General features: G+C 41.7%; 1 protein-coding gene across 6 annotated transcripts in view; it reads left to right on the top strand.

The window, feature by feature from the left end:
* LOC122550094 (leucine-rich repeat-containing protein 37B-like) overlaps window positions 1-19,040 on the top strand; it is a 156,854-nt gene that overhangs the window by 122,737 nt on the left and 15,077 nt on the right. For 5 of the 6 annotated variants that reach the window (XM_043690668.1, XM_043690665.1, XM_043690663.1 and 2 more), the window contains 2 exons: window positions 2,005-2,076; window positions 3,632-3,706. In XM_043690668.1, coding sequence (XP_043546603.1) covers window positions 2,005-2,076; window positions 3,632-3,706 — 147 coding nt within the window. The remainder of the gene's footprint in view (window positions 1-2,004; window positions 2,077-3,631; window positions 3,707-19,040) is intronic. The other variant, XM_043690666.1, reaches the window with a different exon arrangement.

Here is a 19,040-nt window from a genome sequence, read left to right as displayed (position 1 = left end):
AAGTATTCCAAGCCCAACTGTTCAGTATGTTCAGCGCCATTTGCAACTCTTCAGAAATATACATCAAAACCTGGACAACAAACAGATTTTGGCTGGCTGATAAATGGCAAGTAACATTCATGCTGTACATGAATGGCATGTGAGGTGTTTGTTGACTTGGGTTTTATTCATCAAAGCAAGCGAGGAAGAGAGAAAGAGAAGCGAGACCACAGGCAGAGAGACAGGTGCATGAAGAGAGAAATGGTTCATATCAGGAGGGATGTCATAATCAGCCGTAAACAGGAGGCTTTTGGAGCTGTCAGATGTGGAGGTGCTGATGTTGGAGTGGGGTGGACAAAGTCACATGACACCAAGTTATAGTCCAACAGGTGAAGATACCTCGGAATCTGCGATGGATACCGACAGATGTCGTTGCCTATACACCTTTGTCTCCTGAAAAGTAGAATGAATTTTCCAAGAAGCCCTGGGTGCAAGAGGCAAGCCACTGTGTGTTAGCTGGGAGGAATGCAATGATTGTAATGAGGTCAGCAAGGTGGACCTTATATAATATGGTTTCCCTGACTGGGGCTTTTAATATGGTCTACTCAGGGACCCCTGGATGACAGATATAAACAGGAGTGTCAGAGGTTCTGTTCACTCAGAGCTGGCTCTGAGGGAGCTGGATCAGTGTCAAGGAGTCTCTTTTTATGTAAATAAATGGTGACTGGGTGATGGGATATCAGCCTCAGTGGAGTTATTTCAGAAGGGTTAGAGGGATATTGGCCGAATGTTGGCAAATGGGACTAAATCAGTTTAGGATATCTGGTTGGCATAAGTGAGTTGGAATGAAGGGTCTGTTTCCATGTTGTATAACTTTATGACTCAATGACTTTGTGAGGGCAAGACAAAAAGCTTCAACAAATTTTTTTTTCAGCAAAATTCATAGTCAGTTCTCATAAGGTGTGTTATAGCAGCATTGTTAGGCAAAATCCACATTGAACCAAAGGAGGATGATGAGTGAAAAGGGTATCCCACTATCCCATCAACTCGTGTTAATCTACTTCTTGTTAATGTTGGCATCTTCTTCCCTTCCCTAGCTTTCTTTTTCACACTAGAAGTATCTCACTCCTTTCAGTGTTCTGGTTCTTTATTCCCTTAATCTCCCAGTTTACACCAACCTCTTCTGGTGCTGTGGTAATGTCCCTCCCTCTGGTATAGGTAGCCTGCGTTCAAATCTGCCTACTTCAGAGCTGTCTGGTAGCATCTCTGAGCAGGTTGCTGAGAAAATTTCTGTACCAGCACAGTTACAATTTCCATCCCCAAATCCTCACCCCCCACCAGAGTTCATTCCCGGAGTTCCCCTCATTCCAAATTCATTTTTCTTTTGTTTTTCCTTGATATTTTTCCTTTAGCTTTCGGAAGGACGCATTTGCAAATTCAAATTGGCAAACTACAAATACCAGGGATAGATTCCAAATTAACACTTGATCAGTGACATCGAACAAAGAATAGACCATTCATCCCCTTGAACCTATGCTAGCATTCAGTGAGCTCTTGGCTGATCTGTGGTCTAACTCCATATCCCTTACTAGCTTGGCTTAACAAAAATGTATCTATTTCAGATTTAAAATTAACTACTGATCTAACATTCACTGCCATTTGTGGAAGGAAGTTCTAAACATCTACCACCCTTTGTGAGTAGAAAAACTGTCCACCATCTCTCCCAAACAGTTTGGCCATAATTTTAACACTATGTCCCCTTATTTATTTATAATCCTTAACTAGTGGAAACCAAGAGGGAGGAGAAATAAGTTGAAAACCATGAAGTTGAAATGCCGTTTGCTGATATGAACACAGCAGATAATTTCAATCTATTCTAAATAACTTTATTACTTTATTAATTTAATGGATTATTTTTAAATTAATGTATTTTTAACAAAAGTGATGTATAAGCATTGAACATGGAAAATGTGTTCTCTGAAGATAAATGTTTTGAATTATTTTACAATTTATGCTCTCTTTTAGGAACATAAGTGATAATTATTTAAGCTTAATAGGAAATGGTGCTTTTGATCGTCTATCTTCAATAATCTATTTGTAAGTATGTTGACGATATTAAAATTAAAATAATTCATGTCTTTTTTAAAAGATCTGCAATTCCATATATATATTTGAATTACATTTTCGAAGGTTTTATAAAATATCTAGCTTAATTGCCATCCTATAACTGAACTTGTAGGTATTAAATTGTAGTTTAAATATTTAACATTCGTCTATGGGTTAGCAGATAAATAAAATGGCTCTGAATGCTGTGATATTGGTATTAAAACATGTAGAACAGAAAGATCCTGTGTTTTTAGTTAGCTGAAAAGTGTCTGTGGAACAGAAAAATTGGAAGGTAATTTTTTTTTTACTTTGCCTACTTTATTACTCCATTATCCAATGTTGATTAAACTGCCCAACACATCTTGCCATTGAGGTCAATAGAAATCAAAATGGGGATTGATGTATGTCAGATGGTTTAATTATTAACCATTTATACTAACGTCCAAGGTCAAAGTTATGCCCAGATGCTTTAAAAACATAAGCAATTTTACCCTGGAACTAAGTAATTAATATGTACGGACAGGTTGATTTGCCATCTGATCTTTCTTATCTTAATTTACACACAGTTCTACCTATTAGAATTTTATCTTGGAATAGGAAAAGTGCCGAACAATGATCATTATATGAAAAATAGCTTCCTTATCTTCACAGTGAATTACAAATCAAGAAATGAGATAGATTACAATGCTCTCTTTGAATATTTGGCACCAGCAAACCTTTGCATGGGTGGAAGTGTAAGAAGGTGAGGGGAGGAAGCAGTTTGGCTCAGTATTGTAGATTCACGCAGAATAAAGACAGACACTTTGGTCCAAATAGTCCATGCTGCCCTTGTTCCCAAACCAGATTTGTCCCACCTACCTCTGTATTGCCATACCCTTCCAAACCTTTCCTATTCATGTTCTTATCCAAATGTCTTCTAACTGTTGTAACTGCATCCACCACTTCCTCTGGCAGTTCACTCCATTCATAAACCACTCTATGTAAAAAAAAAGTTGCCCCCATGTCCTTATGAAAGCTCTTTCCTCTCACCTGAAAAGTATGCTCCCCAGTTTTGAAATCCCCCACCCTAGAGAAAAAACAAACTGTTATTCATCTGTTAGGCCCCTCATACATGTGACATTTTTTTTTGTTTTAGGAATATATGCTCATGCTCCTTTTACTTTAAAATCAAATTGACAAATTGTGGAAAGATCAGTGCTAGATTAATACAGTCCCTAATTCCCTAAGCAAACACTTATTCCTACAATAGAGGAGAGAAAAACTATCAGTTATAGGATGAGGGCAAATGAATTGCCACCAGCCATCTAATCAGTGTCATCTGTAAAAATCTTTGGGTAAGTTTCCTACCTTCTCTCTTGGCTGCAAATGCTATTATTGCTTGGCAGCCTTGAATAAGTGGACAGAAACATAGCAATTAGAAAATGTGACAATATTTTAAGTATGTACACACACAGACACACACTGCACACACCATTGTGTAGACATACTAGTTCAGCTAATTATATTCAAAATTAGTCATATATTTGAAGTATTTGTTCATTTCTAGAGATCTTCGTGCAACCTCCATTTCTCTTGATGTTCTCAAAGGTATCTTAGAGAGTACAGTAAATATTGTCAACCTGTAAGTATACCTGTTCTCAGCAATTGCTCCGCTTCAATTTCAGATATTTCAGATGTAGTGTAATGGACGGAATAAGAGAATATAGTGTAACAGACAGAACGAGAGAGTAGCTGAAACATTTTGTTCCCTTCATTAATGTCTATAATGTATATTACTTATCCTTGAGTGTGTGTGATCAATTTGTGGGCTTAAACAAAGAGGATCACATATTTGCATATTCACCCTGAAAATCTAATGCTATCTCATTCAAGTGCACGCGTGCAACCACACAGAAATACATTTAAAGAGAATGGCGCATTTTTATAAGAAAACTAAAAGACTTTAAGATGTTGTAGTCTCTAGTTTTAAAGGCAAAGTTATTGCTATCCTATTGGCTGCTGTTTCTGCAGTTGTTTGCAGATTGACTGCTTTTCCCTAGTTATAACAGATTTGTTATCTGTTGCCAGTTTTGGTCACATTATCAATACTTATTTTATCTACACAAAGGATAAGACCATATGAAACAGGTACAGGAGTAGGCCATTCAACCCTCAAGACTGACCACCATTCAAGAGGATCCTGGGTGATCTGACATTCCTCACCTACTTGCCTTTGCCACAGAAGATTTGATTCTTTTACCGATCAAGAATCTATTTATCCCAGCCTTATGTATACATAAGGGCCATGCTCCCACAACTTTCTGTGGCAAGGAGTTCCAAAGACTCTCAACCCTCTTCATCTCAGTCTTAAATTGGCACCCTTTTATTCAGAGAGGAAACATCCTCTCAGTTCAGAAGATAATCCTTCCATACTGGGGATTATCCTAGCGAACCTTCTCTGAACTGTCTCAAATGAAATATCTTTGCCTTAAATAAGGGGACAGCGCTTCTCACAATGTGCTCTCACCAGCAACTTATACAGTTTCAGTGAGACTTCCCTACTCTTATGGTCCAACCCCCTTGAGATAAGTGCCAACATTGCATAAGACCTACTGGTTACCTGCTGCACTTGTGTGCTAGATTTCTGTGTTTTGTGCACAAGTACTCCCAAGTCTCTTTACTTTGTAGTTTTCTGCAGCTTTTCTCCATTTAAATAATATTGGACAAGCTGGTTTCTCCATTGCCTGGTTTGTCGAGCTTAAAGTTCAGAGAGAGGAAGACTGCATAAATCTCTAAACAATATAAGATGTATACATTCCACAGATGGGTTTCATATTGCTACGTCCATTACAGGGGGCAAGCCACTCATGGCTAGTCAAATAGGAACTTTGAGAGTTCTAGCAATCTGACCATAAATTGGAAAAGTGACCTGACCATCAGCAGCCATTTTCACAGAATCACAGAAGTATTATAGTACAGAAAGAGGCCATTCATTTGCACCAACTCTTCAAACCAGCATGGATACTTACTGACAATTTCCTGCTTTTCCTTTCACATTATTTCTATCCAGATAATCATCTAATTCTCTCTTGAACCTGCCTCCCCTGCACTTTCAAGCAACGCATTCCCAAGTCTCACTTCTTGCTGTGTCAAAAAGTTTTTTTTCTCATCTCATTTTCTCCTTTTTGCAAATCCTTTGTAATTATGCCCTCTCATTTTGTTACTTTTCTCCCTATCACTCCAACTGGCCAACTCATGATTTTGAAAACCTCTCATCGGCTCTTCTCTTAGCCTTCTTATCTCTAAAGAGAACATCCCAACTTCTTCAATCTATTCTCTTTGCTGAAGTCCCTCATCCCTGCAATCATTCTTGTAAATGGCTTCTACGCGCTCTCCATTGCATTCACATTCTTTCTATAATGCAGTGTCCTGAATTGTACACTGCATTCCAGCTGAGGTCCAACAAATACTGCATACAAGAGGAACATTACCTCCCTGCTCTTGTTCTTTATGCCGCCTTAATAAAGCCGAAGATACTGTATGTTTTGTTAACTGCTCTCTCTCCACCTGTCCTGCCACCTTCAAATGATCTGTGCACATATATGACCAGGCCCTTCTGCTCCCTCTCGTCTGATAGTTCTTGTTTGTCAATTCTGTGTACCAAGACATGATGCCTCACACTTCTGTGCATTGAAACTCATCTGCCACCTATTTACCATCTCCACCAAATTCTCCATGTCTTTTCAGAATTCTAGACCATAAGACCACCAGATATAGGAGCAGAATTAGACCACCTGGTCCATAGAGTCTGCTCAGCCATTAAATCATGGCTTTTATGTTTCTTAACCCCAATCTCCTGCCTTCTCCCCATAACCTTTGATCGATCCCCTTATTAATCAAGAACCATCACTACCTCTCCCTCCACCTGTTTTTGTGTTATCTGCAAACCGAGCCAGAATGTCTTCTGTTCCTTCATTCAGATTGTTAATGTATAATGTGAATAGTTGTGGACTCAACACTGACCCCTGCTGAACTCCACTAGTTACTGGCTGCCATCCTGAAAAGACTCCTTTATCTCCACTCTCTGCGTTCTTCCAGTCAGCCAATCCTCTCTTCATGCCAGCAATGCCATGCCCCCAACATCATGGGCTCTTGTAAAACCTAGCAGCTTCCTGTGATTTTGATTTTGATTTATTATTATCATGTACTGAGATACAATTAATATTGTTTTGCGTGCTATCCAGACAAATCATACTTTATGTTATTACATTAGGGTAATTGAACAGAATACAGAATATATTGTTACAGCTACAGAGAAAGCATAGAGAAAGATCAACTCTAATATGAGAGATCTGTTCATAAGGCAGGGAAGAAACTGTTCTTGAATCTGTTGGTTCGTGTTTTCAAACTTTTATATCTTCTGCCCAATGGAAGAGGGTGAAAGAGAGTATTCCTGGGTTGGAGGGGTCTACGATGGTGTTGGTTACTTTCTGAAAGTATAGATAGAGTCTATAGAAGAAAGACTGGGTTTTGTGATGGACTGTGCTGTGTTAACAACACTCTGTAATTACTTGTGATCTTGGGCAGAGCCATACTAAGCTGTGATGCATCCGGATAGGATATTTTTCCATGTTGCATCTATAAAAATCAATAAAAATCAAGAAGCATTGTGCATTTCCTGAATTTCCTTAGCATTCTGAGGAAGAAGAGTCATTAGCGTGCTTTCCTGACTGCAGCATCGACGTGGATGGACCACAATAGATTGATGATATTTCCTCCTAAGAACTTGAAGCTCCCGACCACCTCCACCTCAGCACCATTGATACAGACAGGAGCGTGTCCTCCACTCCACTCCCTGAAGTCAATGACCAGCTCCTTCATTTTGCTGACATTGAGGCAGAGATTGCCACCATGCCACTAAGCTCTCCAACTGTTTCCTGTATTGTTTTGTCATTATTTGAGATCTGACCCACGACAATGGTGTCATTAGCAAATTTGTAAGTGGAGTTAGAGCTGAATTTGGCCACACAGTTGAATGTATAAGGAATACAGTAAGGGACTGAGTATCCAGCCTTGTGGGGCATTGGTATTGAGGATTACTGTGGAGGAGGTGTTGTTGCCTCTCCTTACTGATTGTGGTCTGTGGGTTAGGAAGTTGAGGATTGAGTTGCAGTGGGAGCAACAGAATCCTAGGTCTCAGAGTTTGGAGTTTGGATTTGGTTGGAATTATGGTGTTGAAGGTGGAATTAAAATCAGTAAGTAGGAGTCTCTCATAGGTGCCCTTGTCATCTAGATGTTCCAGGGATGACTGTAGGGCAAGGGAGATGCCAAGTGCCATGGATCCATTTCAACTGCAGGCGAATCATTGTGGATCAAGGCATTCTGGGAGGCTGGAGTTGATGTATGCTATTGCTAATTTCTCGAAACACTAAGGCATGCAACCTGATTTTTCTTTGGCACTGGGATGAAAGTGGTCTTCTTGAAGCAGGTGAGAATCTCACATGAGAGTCGGGAGCGATTAAAGGGCGGCACAGTGGTTAGCACTGCTGCCTCGCAGCGCCAGAGACCTGGGTTCAATTCCTGCCTCAGGCAACTCTGTATGGAGTTTGCACATTTTCCCCATGTCTGCGTGGGTTTCCTCTGGGTGCTCCGGTTTCCTCCCACAATCCAAAAGTGTGCAAGTCAGGTGAATTGGCCACGCTAAATTGCCCGTAGTGTTAGGTGAAGGGGTAAATGTAGGAGTCTGGGTGGGTTACGCTTCGGCGGGTCGGTGTGGACTTGTTGGGCCGAAGGGCCTGTTTCCACACTGTAGGGAATCTAATCTAATGTCTGAGAATTCTGGTACACGCAGGATCTGAGAGCATGGGTGGGGACTCCATGTGGGCCATTTGCTTTCCGTGGGTTCACTGTCAAGAAGGCCGACCTGATATCTGCAGTGGTGACTGGGGATACAGGTGCACCTGAGGCTGTTAGAGCAGGTGACATTGTTTCACTGACCTCATGTTCAAAATGACCGTAGTGTGCATTGAGTTCATCAGGGAAGGATGCCTTGTTGTCATCGATTCTACTCAATTTTGTTTTATAGCCGTTACATTGAGTAAACCTTATAAAAGTACATGTATGTTCATGTGGTTACCCTGAGACTCTGGTATAGTCTGGTACTATTTCTCGGCACCCCTGGTGGCTTTGCGAAGATTGTACTTAGATTTCCTGTATAGCTCAGAGTCACCCGACTTGAATGTCTCAGACCTGGACTCCAGTAGAGAGTGGACTTTGCATTTCATCTGTGGTTTCCAGTTGGGGAACAAGGTGTGGTATCTTATCAAAGGCCTTCTGGACATTCAAATAGATCACGTCCACCAGCTCTACTTTGTCTGATGTACTCATTACCTCCTCAAAGAATTCTAACAGATTTGTCAGGCAAGACCTCTCCTTTTGAAGCCATGTTGACTCAGCCCTATTTTCCCACGCACTTTCAAGTACACTGCAATCTCATCTTTAATAATGAAATCTAAAATCTTACCAATGACCGAGGTCAGGCAAATTGACCTATAATTTCCCATTTTCTGTTTCTCTCTCTTCTTGAATAGGTGAGTTACTTTCACATTCTGCACTATTCTTCTCACTGTTTATAATTCTTTCAAGTTCTGTGTTACCTGCAAGTTTTGAAATTGTCCCCTGCACATCAACATCTAGATCATGTACCAGGAGAAGCAAGAGTCCCAATTCCAACAGCTGGAGAATTACATTACAAACCTTCCTCCTTATTTGTTTGATAAAGAATGACAGAATTTTGGGAATAGTTCTGCCTTATGGCAATCCCTCCACAGTAAGTTAGTAGGAAGTGCAGTGCCTGGGAAGCCTGGTTAAAAGATCATTAGCGATAGGTGAGTATAAACCCTTCAATACATATCATGGATATGATAATGAGGTGAACATGTCTACGTAACATGGCTGGAGAGTGACAGAGTGCGAATGAGTGATGGTGCTATGAATGTAAGGTTGCAGTGAGAAGATGATGACTGTTACCCTTGTGGAGCATAGGAAATCATTTCTTTTTTTTCCTGTACTGGATAATAATAAATTGATGCCTGATAGAGGCATTGGTCTCGTGAACAAAATAGGTTCAGGTTGCTCGGGCTTTGAACAAGGCTCTGTTGTTTGAAATGTTGTAGTTTTCTGGCACCACTCCTAAGTCTAGGTAAAACTGAAAGATTATGGTTAGTGCCCCTGCAATTTCCACTCTCACTTCAATATCTTGACGTGCATCTCATTGCCTGTTTCATTGCCTGTCAACTTTAAGTACTAACAGTCTGTCCAACATTACTTCCTTATCAATTTTGAACCCTTCAAGTGACCTTGAGTTCCCTCCTTTGTCATTGTGGACTGGGTGGCATCTCTTTCTTTGTTAAAAACAGAATATGGAGGCATGGAATTGGCCATGTACATAGATCCCTCAAAGTTGCCACCCAGATTGATAGGGCTGTTAAGAAGGCATATGGTGTGTTTGCCTTTATTAACAGAGGGATCGAGGTTTGGAACTTTGAAGTCATGCTGCAGCTGTACAAAACTCGGATGCAGCCGCACTTGGAGTACTGTATGCAGTTCAGGTCACTGCATTATAGGAAGGATGTGGAAGCTTTGGAAAGGGTTCAGAGGAGATTTACTAGGAGGTTACTTGGTATGAAGGGAAAGTCTTATGAGGAAAGGTTGAGGGGCTTGATATGAAGGGAAAGTCTTATGAGGAAAGGTTGAGGGCTTGAGGCTGTTTTCATTAGAGAGAAAAAGGTTGAGGGTTGAACTAATTGAGACCTACAAGATAATCAGAGGGTTAGATCAGGTGGACAGTGAGAGCCTTTTGCCTAGGATGGTGATCGCTAGCATGAGGGGACATAGCTTCAAATTGAGGGGTGATAGATATAGGACAGAAGTCAGAGGTTGTTCTTTCATTCAGAGTAGTCGGGGTGTGGGACGCACTGCCTGCAACAGCTGTAGACTTGCCAACTTTACTGGCTTTTAAGTGGTCATTGGATAGGCATAAGGATGAGAATGGAATTGTGTAAGTTAGATAGGCTTCAGATTGCTTTCACAGGGCGGTGCAGAATGTTCAATGCGCTGTACTGCGCTGTAATGTTCAATGTTCTCTGTTAACAAAAGTATTTATTTAAAATCTCAGCCATACCCCCTGCTCCCAAGTGAAAATCCTTTTTTTGCTCTCTATTCAGCCCTAGCCCTGTGTTTACCATTTTAAAATTCATTATATGCCCTTAGAAGACTTTGGGACATTCCTTTTATGTTAGCTGCCAGTCTTTTCTCATAATTTCTCACTGCTTCTCTTAATTGCTTTTTCACTTCCCCTCAACCTTTCATATTCCTCTTGGTTCTCAGTTATATTAACTACCTGACATCTGTCATATAGATTTTTTTTCTTCTTTGTCATCAGGGAGCTCAGGATTTGTTTGTCCTATTTTTCCCATTTTTATCCAAGTCATCTCCACTTTAAAAGTAGCCTGTTGTCTAGTTAGAGTTTTCCCCACCAACCTCTTGTTTCAGTTAATCCAGTCCAGTTTATTCTTACCCCATTAAAGTTGGCTCTCCAGCAATTAACCTTCTCTTACTCTGGATTGACTAATGTTATTCTCCACCATCATCCTGAACTTCAAGTTGACCCCCACTGATATTTGATCCTTGAGCCTCACCTCATTTGCAAGAACTAGGTCTAACAGTGCATTCTTTCTTGTTGGTGAAATCCTATGAATGCAATCTAGGAACATTTCTCACTTGTTATCCTTATAGTACCTTTTAAGTACATTCCTGAAGAAGCGCTTATGCCCGAAACATCGAATCTCCTGCTCCTTGGGTGCTGCCTGCCCTGCTGCGCTTTTTCAGCAACACATTTTCAGCTCTGATCTCCAGCATCTGCAGTCCTCACTTTCTCATAGTACCTTTAACCCCATCATTAGTACTGTGTAATGTTCGCATCTGTCGGTAAATTCCCTGCAGATTTGTTCCTTTTCCTTCTTACCACTAGTTGGTGGTCTCTAGACTATACCGAGCTACATAATTGTAGCCTTTTTGTTTTAGCCAAATTGGTGCATTCCTTGAACCCTCTGAGGCATCCTCTTTCTGCAATCCAGTGTAATGTGCTCTTTAACCAATACTGCCACTCTTCTCCTTTCCTTCCTTTTTCTATGTTTTCCGAAAGCATTATACCCACGGATATTTAACTTGTCCTTTCTTGAGTCACAACACATTTCCAGACGGCAATCTGTGTCTGTAGATTCCCAATCTTTTTTATTATATGCCATATATTCACATTCATAGTAAATTAGATTTAGATTTTAATTTCTTTCTGGTGACTTCACCTATTAACTTGTTATTCTCTCTGCTAGTGTCTACTGTATCTCTTAAGTATTTTTTGTAGTCTGGTATCTTCTCTATTATCCCCTTTCAGTTTCCAAATCCCTGTCAAGTTAGTTTAAAGCCCTTCTCATAGTACTAACGTAAGGTGCCATAACAATTGTATTTTCAGATGCATCCTGTCCAGCTTGTACATACCATCATCTCCAGAACCCAGTATCCCAGGAATTTCAAGTCCTCCCTCTTGCACTATCTTTCCAGTCACACATTCATCTGCTTTACCCACCTACGTGTATTTCCATACTCATTTATATGTGGCATTGGGAGTAATCCAGCAATTAGTACATTTAAGGTCCTGCTTGCTAATTTTCTACCTAGACCCCTAAATTCTGATTGCAGGATCACATCTGGCTTTCTAATGAAGTAATTGGTCCTAACATTGACGTCCTCTCCCAGAATAATGTCCTGCAGCTGTTCTGTGACATTCCTGACCCTGGCATCAGGGAGGCAACACATCATGTCTATTGTCACTGAAACGTCTGTCTACAGCCTAATCCATGGAATCCCATATTGCTTTCAGTTTCCTTCTTCCTCTTCTCCTGTACAGCTGAACCACTTGCAGTACCACATACTTGGTTCTGACTGCATGCACTTGAGGAGCCAGAGCCCCGCGCAGCTTCCAAATGGAAAACTGATTTGTGAATGGGAGCTCAGAGGAGTCCAGTGCACAACTTGCCTATTTAGAACAACACAGCAAGGGAACAGGTCCTTCAGCCCTGTAAGTTCTCTTGGACTTCTCTTGGAAACTTCCATATCCGCCACAGATTCACCTGCACCTCCACACACATCATCTATTGCATCCTCTGCACCCGATGTGGCCTCCTCTATATTGGGGAGACAGGCCGGCTACTTGCGGAGCGTTTCAGAGAAACATTTCAATTCCCCCTCCCACTCCACCAAGGATATGCAGGTCTTTGGACTCCTCCATCGTCAGACCACAACAAAACGACGGTTGGAGGAAGAACGCCTCATCTTCCGCCTAGGAACCCTCCAACCACAAGGGATGAACTCGGATTTCACTAGTTTCCTCATTTCCCCTCCCCCCACCTTGTCTCAGTCAAATCCATCGAATTCAGCACCGCCTTCCTAACCTGCAATCTTCTTCCCGACCTCTCCGCCCCCACCCCAGTCTGACCTATCACCCTCACCTTGACCTCTTTCCACCTATCACATTTCCGACGCCCCTCCCCCAAGTCCCTCCTCCCTACCTTTTATCTTAGCCTGCTGGACAAACTTTCCCCATTCCTGAAGAAGGGCTTATGCCCGAAACGTCGATTCTCCTGTTCCCTGGATGCTGCCTGACCTGCTGCGCTTTTCCAGCAACACATTTTCAGTTCTCTTGGACTACCCAGCAGTCCACCATTTCTTTCCTGCCTCCAGGCCCTTATGCTGTGGTTTAACAGTTTTTGGGTGTGCATTTAAATAGAACTAATGGCAGATTGAGAAAAGTTCAAATTCAAAGTTATGAGTGTGACTGAATATAACAATAGACATCTGGGAGTTTTTAGCTTATAATAAAAACAACAAGTGCCCGAGAAACTCTGCAGTTGGTGCAGAGAGAAGCAAATTTAACATTTGGATTCTCAAAACATTTTTTTTTGCTGCACAGATGCTGCCTAACCTGCAGTTTCTCCAACTTCTTTGTTCTTGTTTAGGATCTCCAGCTTCTTTGCTTTAATTGTGTTTTTAACTTAGCTATGTTTCAGCAAGTGTCTGTTGGGAATTTCTGACACACTAAATATCTACTTATTAAATATTAGTCTGCAGATTAAGTTGTTTATAAAAATGCAAAACTTGCGTATTGTCAAAAATAATTATCCTAGTATATTTTCAGAATTGAGTTGTACAAAAGACCATGAAATATAGGTGCAGGAGCAGGCCATTCAACCCCTCAAGAATGCCCTGCCATTGAACAAGATCATGGCTGATCTGCCCCAGGTGTCAGCTCACCTTTTTGTGCCAGCGCAGCATAGCTATAAACTCTCTGATATTTCAAAAATGTACCTACCTCCTCCTTAAATACTTGCAGTGAACTCACCTCCATAACTTTTCGACAAAGATGAATTCCAGATATTCACTACCGTCTGGGAGAAGAAATCCCTTTGCATCTCAGTTCGCATGACCCCTTATTCTGTAACATTGTTCCCTAGTTTGAGAATCCTTACTCATCTCAACCACTACCTTGTCATGCCCCCTCAAAATCTTGTATACTTCAATAAGATCATTCCTCATTTTTCTGAACTGTAATGAAAAAAGGCCTAACCTCTTTAGTTGTTTTTGATAAGTCAACCCCTTAGCCCCCAAAATTAATGGACAATGGTCCTGTCTTTTTGGAGATGGTTATTGCCTGGCTTTTGTGTGGTGTAAATGTTACTTGCTACTTGTTAGCTCGAATTTGGATATTATCCAAGTCTGGCCACATTGGGTAAGGACTAATTCATTATCTGTGGAATCATGAATGGTGCTGAACATCATGCTATCATCAGTGAACATCCCCACTTCTAGACTTATGGTGGAGGGAAGATCATTTGTGAAACAGCTGAATATACTTGGACTGAGGACACTACTGTGAGGAACTCCTGCATTGATGGTCTCTGACGACCATGACCAACTTTCTTTGTGCCAGGTATGACACTAACCAATGGAAAGCATTTCCCTGATTCCCATAGGCTCCTGACTTGCTAAGGCTTCTTGATGCCATACTGGGTCAAATGTGGTCATGATGTTAAGGGCAGTCACTCTCTCCTCACGTCTGGAGTTAAGCTCTTTTGTGTGTGTTTGAACCAAGGCTGTAATGAAGTCAGGAACTGTGTGACCTTGGTGAAACTCAAACTGTATGTCTGTGTGGAGGTTATTACTTAGCAAGTATTGATAGCATGAAAACCAAATGAACTGCGGATACTGTAAATCAGAAACAAAAACAGAAATTGCTGGAAAAGCTCAGCAGGTCTGGCAGCATCTCTGGAGAGAAATCAGACCCCTCCTCTGAACTGATGGTAGCTAGGAAACTGTTGGTTTATATGCAGAAGAACCTCGTCTACTGCTCACAATGTAGTCTACTCTATATTATGGAAGCATCGCATTGATTCAGTGACCACTTTACAGAACACCTACATTTTGTCTGCAGAAAAGACTCTGAGCTTCCAGTTGCCTGCCAGTTCAACACACCACCCTGTTTCCTGGTCAATATTTCTTTCTGTCTCAGGCATCCTGCAGTCTTCCAGTGAGCTTAGTGGTAACCTGGAAAAAGAGCACCTAATTTTCTGCTTGGGGATCCTGCAGCCTTCTGGACTCAATATTGAATTCAACACTTTAGGTTCGGAGTCTCCTATGTCCTACCCCATCCCACACATCAGGCCTTGTTATCATATAGACTGCTATTATACACAACCCATTATTAGCCACGAACAGTCCCCATTCATAGCTATTCATCCAGGCAAAACTGCGGACCGCAGATGCTGGAGATTAGAGTCAAGATTAGAGTAGAGCTAGAAAAGCACAGCAGGTCAGGCAGTATCTGAGGAGCAGGAAAATCGACATTTCAGGCAGGAGCCCTTCATCAGGAATCCTCACTCTAATCTTGACTGATGGCTATTCACCCCAGTGGGTTGGATCGTTATGTACTGTTTTGTCTGTCCAACTGTTCTTTGCTGTCTTTGGGCCCTATCCCCATCTATTGTTTACTCCTTACCCCCTATCCCAACTTATCTTCTGTGTAAAAATCAACATTTTCCTGTCTACCATCCTTCTGAGGAAGGGTCACTCAACCCAAAATGCTAACTTGATATCTCTTCACAAATGCTGCCAGAACTGCTGGGCTTTTCCAGCAATTTCTCTTTTTGTTGCTATCGATAGCATTGTTGATGACACCTTCCATCACTTTACTGATAATTGAGAGTAGACCGATGAGTCAATAATTGAATTTGTTGGATCTGAGCTGCTTTTTGTGCACCTGCACAATTTTCCACATTTTTGGGAATGTGCTTCTGTTGTAACTGTACTAGAATAGCGTGGCTAGGAGTGTCATTGCCTTTGGATTATTCAGTCCCTACAACCATTTCTTGTTATCATATGGAGTGTACTGAAATGGCTGAAAACTGGCATCTCAGATTCTGGTGACCTTCAGGGACACTGAAGTGGTTTATCCACCAGGCACTTCTGGCTGCAGAGTTTTGAGCATGCATTATGTGTTCAGCCTTAAGTATTTAAAGTCCACCCCATTTAGCAAGATGATAGTGCCACACAAAATAATATTAGGTATCTTCAATGCGAAGGCACGCATTTTCTCCACAAATACTGTGTTGTGATCAGTTTTACATTTGCATCCATAGTAAGCAAATTGGTGAGGATGAGATCAAATATATTTTTCCATCTTGCTAGTTCCCTCCCTGCCCCGGGTGCAGTCAAACAGTTGTGTTCTTTAGGCTTGACCAGCTCAGTCGGTAGTGGTTCTGACAAGCCACTCTTGGTGATGGACATTGAAATCCTTTAGGAGAAAGTGAGGACTGCAGATGCTGGAGATCAAAGCTGAAAATGTGTAGCTGGAAAAGTGCAACAGGTCAGGCAGCATCCAAGGAACAGGAGAATCGACGTTTCGAGCATAAGCCCTTCTTCAGGAATGATCCTGAAGATTCTCCTGTTCCTTGGATGCTGCCTGACCTGCTGCGCTTTTCCAGCAACACATTTTCAGCATTGAAATCCCCTACCCAGAGAGCTGCCACTCTCAGTGCTTCCTCCAAGTGGTGTTCAACATGATTTATCAGCCAAGAGAGAACAGTACATGGTAATCAGCAGGAGGTTTCCTTGCCCATGTTTATCCTGATGTCATGAGACTTCCTGGTGTTTGGAGTCAATATTAAGACTCAATAGGGAGTCTCCCTCCTGACTAGTGTTTACCACTGTGCTGCTACCTCTGGTGGGTCAGTCCTGCTGGTGGGATGGGACTTGCCCAGGAATGGTGATGGTTTGTCTCGAACATTGTCTGTAAGCTATGATTCCATGAATACAACCATGCCCAGCAACAGACTGACAGGTCCAAAAGACTGCTCTCCCAATTGTTGCACTAGACTCCAGGTGTTAGTGAGGAGGCTTTTGTAGAGTCGAAAGGACTGCTTTTGGTGTTGTCATTTATGGTGCCTTAGTCAATGCCAAGTGTTCCGCCCTGTTCATTCCTTTTCTGAGACTTTCTAGCTTTACAACAGAATCATATAACTGAGTGGCCTGGTAGCTATTTCAAAGGGCAGTGAAGAGTCAAACAAAAAACCCAAAGAATGCAGATGCTGGAAATCAGTAACAAAAACAGAAATTGCTTGGAAAACTCAGCAAGTCTGGCAGCATCTATGGAGTGAAAGCAGAGATAACATCTCTGGTCCAGTGACCCTTCTGCAGAACCAGAAACTTCCTTCCAAGATAAATGAATGTCTCATGACCCTTTGGCTCATCCCTGAATTTGAAGCAGCTCTACTGATGGCTGAAAGCTGAGATTCTCTAAAAGACCTGTGGTATATAAAACAGGTGATGGGTGGATCAGTGCTGGAGATCTAGCAGTTAGCTAATAACAATGATGTGTGTAGTTTCTTTCATGCAGTCAAGACTATTTGCAGTCTATGTACCTAATGCCCCACTCCAATGCTGGTCAAGAATGGAGAGGTGCTCATCAAGGACATCGAGGTAGATACCTTTTTATGCTGAAGCTGAAGTTAGGGGAGGTGAGGAGCACATAGATGGTGATTTTAATTTGATTTATTATTGTAACATTACCTAAGTCCTGTATAAGTTTTGTTTGCTTGCAGCACAGACAGATCATAACACACAAAGACATACCAGAATATAGGGTGATTGAACAGAGCAAGGAATACAAAGTTACAGCTGCAAAGAAGGTGTACAGGAAGCAAGATCAACATTAGATTTGAATTTCAGAGGCCCATTCAGTAGTCTAATAATAACAGGGAAGAAGCTGTTCTTGAATCTGTTGACACATGTGATTAAGCTTTTGTATCTTCTGCCTGACTGAAGAGGTTGGAAGTGATTATAACCGGCTTGGGAGGAGCCTTTGATGATGTTGGCTACCTTTCTGCAGCAACAAGATGTGTAGATGGAGTCAATGGATGGAAGGTTGGCTTGCGTGATGGTCTGGGCTGTGTTCACAACTTTCTGTAGTTTCTTATGATCCCAGGCAGAGCAGTTGCTTTACCAACCTGTGATACACCCAGATAGAATGCTTCCTATGGTGCATCTGTAAAACTTGGTCAGGTTCCTTATGGGCATACCGAATTTCCTTCGCCTCCTGAGGAAGAAGAGATGTTGTGCCTTCTTGACCGTCACAGCAATGTGAGTGGACTATGATAGATTGTTGGTGATAGTCACTCCTAGCAATATGATACTCTCAACCATCTCCACCTCAGCTTCATTTTTATAGATAAGGGTGTATCCTCCTCCTTGCTTCCTGAAGTCCAGGATCAGCTCTTTAGTTTTGCTGACATAGAAGGAGAGATTGTTATCTTTGCACCAGGTCACTGAGCATTCCATCTCTTTCCTGTATTCTATCTTGTCATTGTTTGATATCCCACATCACTTCATCTGACGAAGGAGCAGCCCTCCGAAAGCTTGTGATTTCAAATAAATGTGTCGTGTGACTTTTGACTTGGTCCATCCCAGTCCAACACTGGCATCTTCACATCTTGCTACATTGTAGATACCATGTAACATTAAGTCACATAAGGAAATATCCGATCAGATAACCAAAAGCTCGGCCAAAAAGATATGTTCCTTCTGTGTCTTAAAGAAGGAAAGTTTGGTAGACGGGCAGAAAATTGTAGGGAGGTAGTTTGAGTATGGTGCAGAAGCAACTGAAGGTCTGGCAACAGTAATTAATGGGAATGCATAAGAGCTCAAAATTAGATTGGCATAAATATCCTGGAGGGTTGTGGGATTGGAGGACATTTCAGAGATAGGGAGTTGCAATGACATGGAGATATTTGAGAATGAGAATTTTAAAACCCATTTCATTGCTTGGCTGGGGCCTAGTGAAGCACAGCAAACGTGGGGTTATCGGGGATTGTGATTTGCTATGAGTTGAGACATGAGCAGCAGAATTCCAGATGTAGGCATCACAGGCCAGGCCATCATTTTTTGTCCAACATAAGTTGCTTTGAACTCAATGACTTACTAGGTCATTTTACAGCATAATTGAGAGTCAACTAGATTAGTGTGGATATGGATTTACATGTGGGCCAGATCAGATAAAGATGCAGATTTCCTTCCTTAAAAGACATTGGTGAACCATCCAAATTTTTCCAACAGTCTGGTAGATTGACAGTCACCTTTGCTGAAATTAGCCTTATATTCCAGATTTATTCAATAAATTCAAATTTTAACCAGCTGCTGTAGTAGAAGCCAAACTTGTATCCCAACAGCACTTTAGGACACCCGCACCAATCAACCACACCACCCCGTGGTCCAACATTTCAACTCCCCCTCCCACTCTGCCGAGGACATGGAGGTCCTGGGCCTCCTTCACTGCCGCTCCCTCACCACCAGACGCCTGGAGGAAGAAC

The sequence above is a fragment of the Chiloscyllium plagiosum genome, chromosome 5 (assembly GCF_004010195.1).
Source record: "Chiloscyllium plagiosum isolate BGI_BamShark_2017 chromosome 5, ASM401019v2, whole genome shotgun sequence".
NCBI lineage: Eukaryota > Metazoa > Chordata > Chondrichthyes > Orectolobiformes > Hemiscylliidae > Chiloscyllium > Chiloscyllium plagiosum.
The sequence above is the reverse complement of the archived record's forward strand: the minus strand, read 5'-3'. Positions and strand labels throughout refer to the sequence as shown.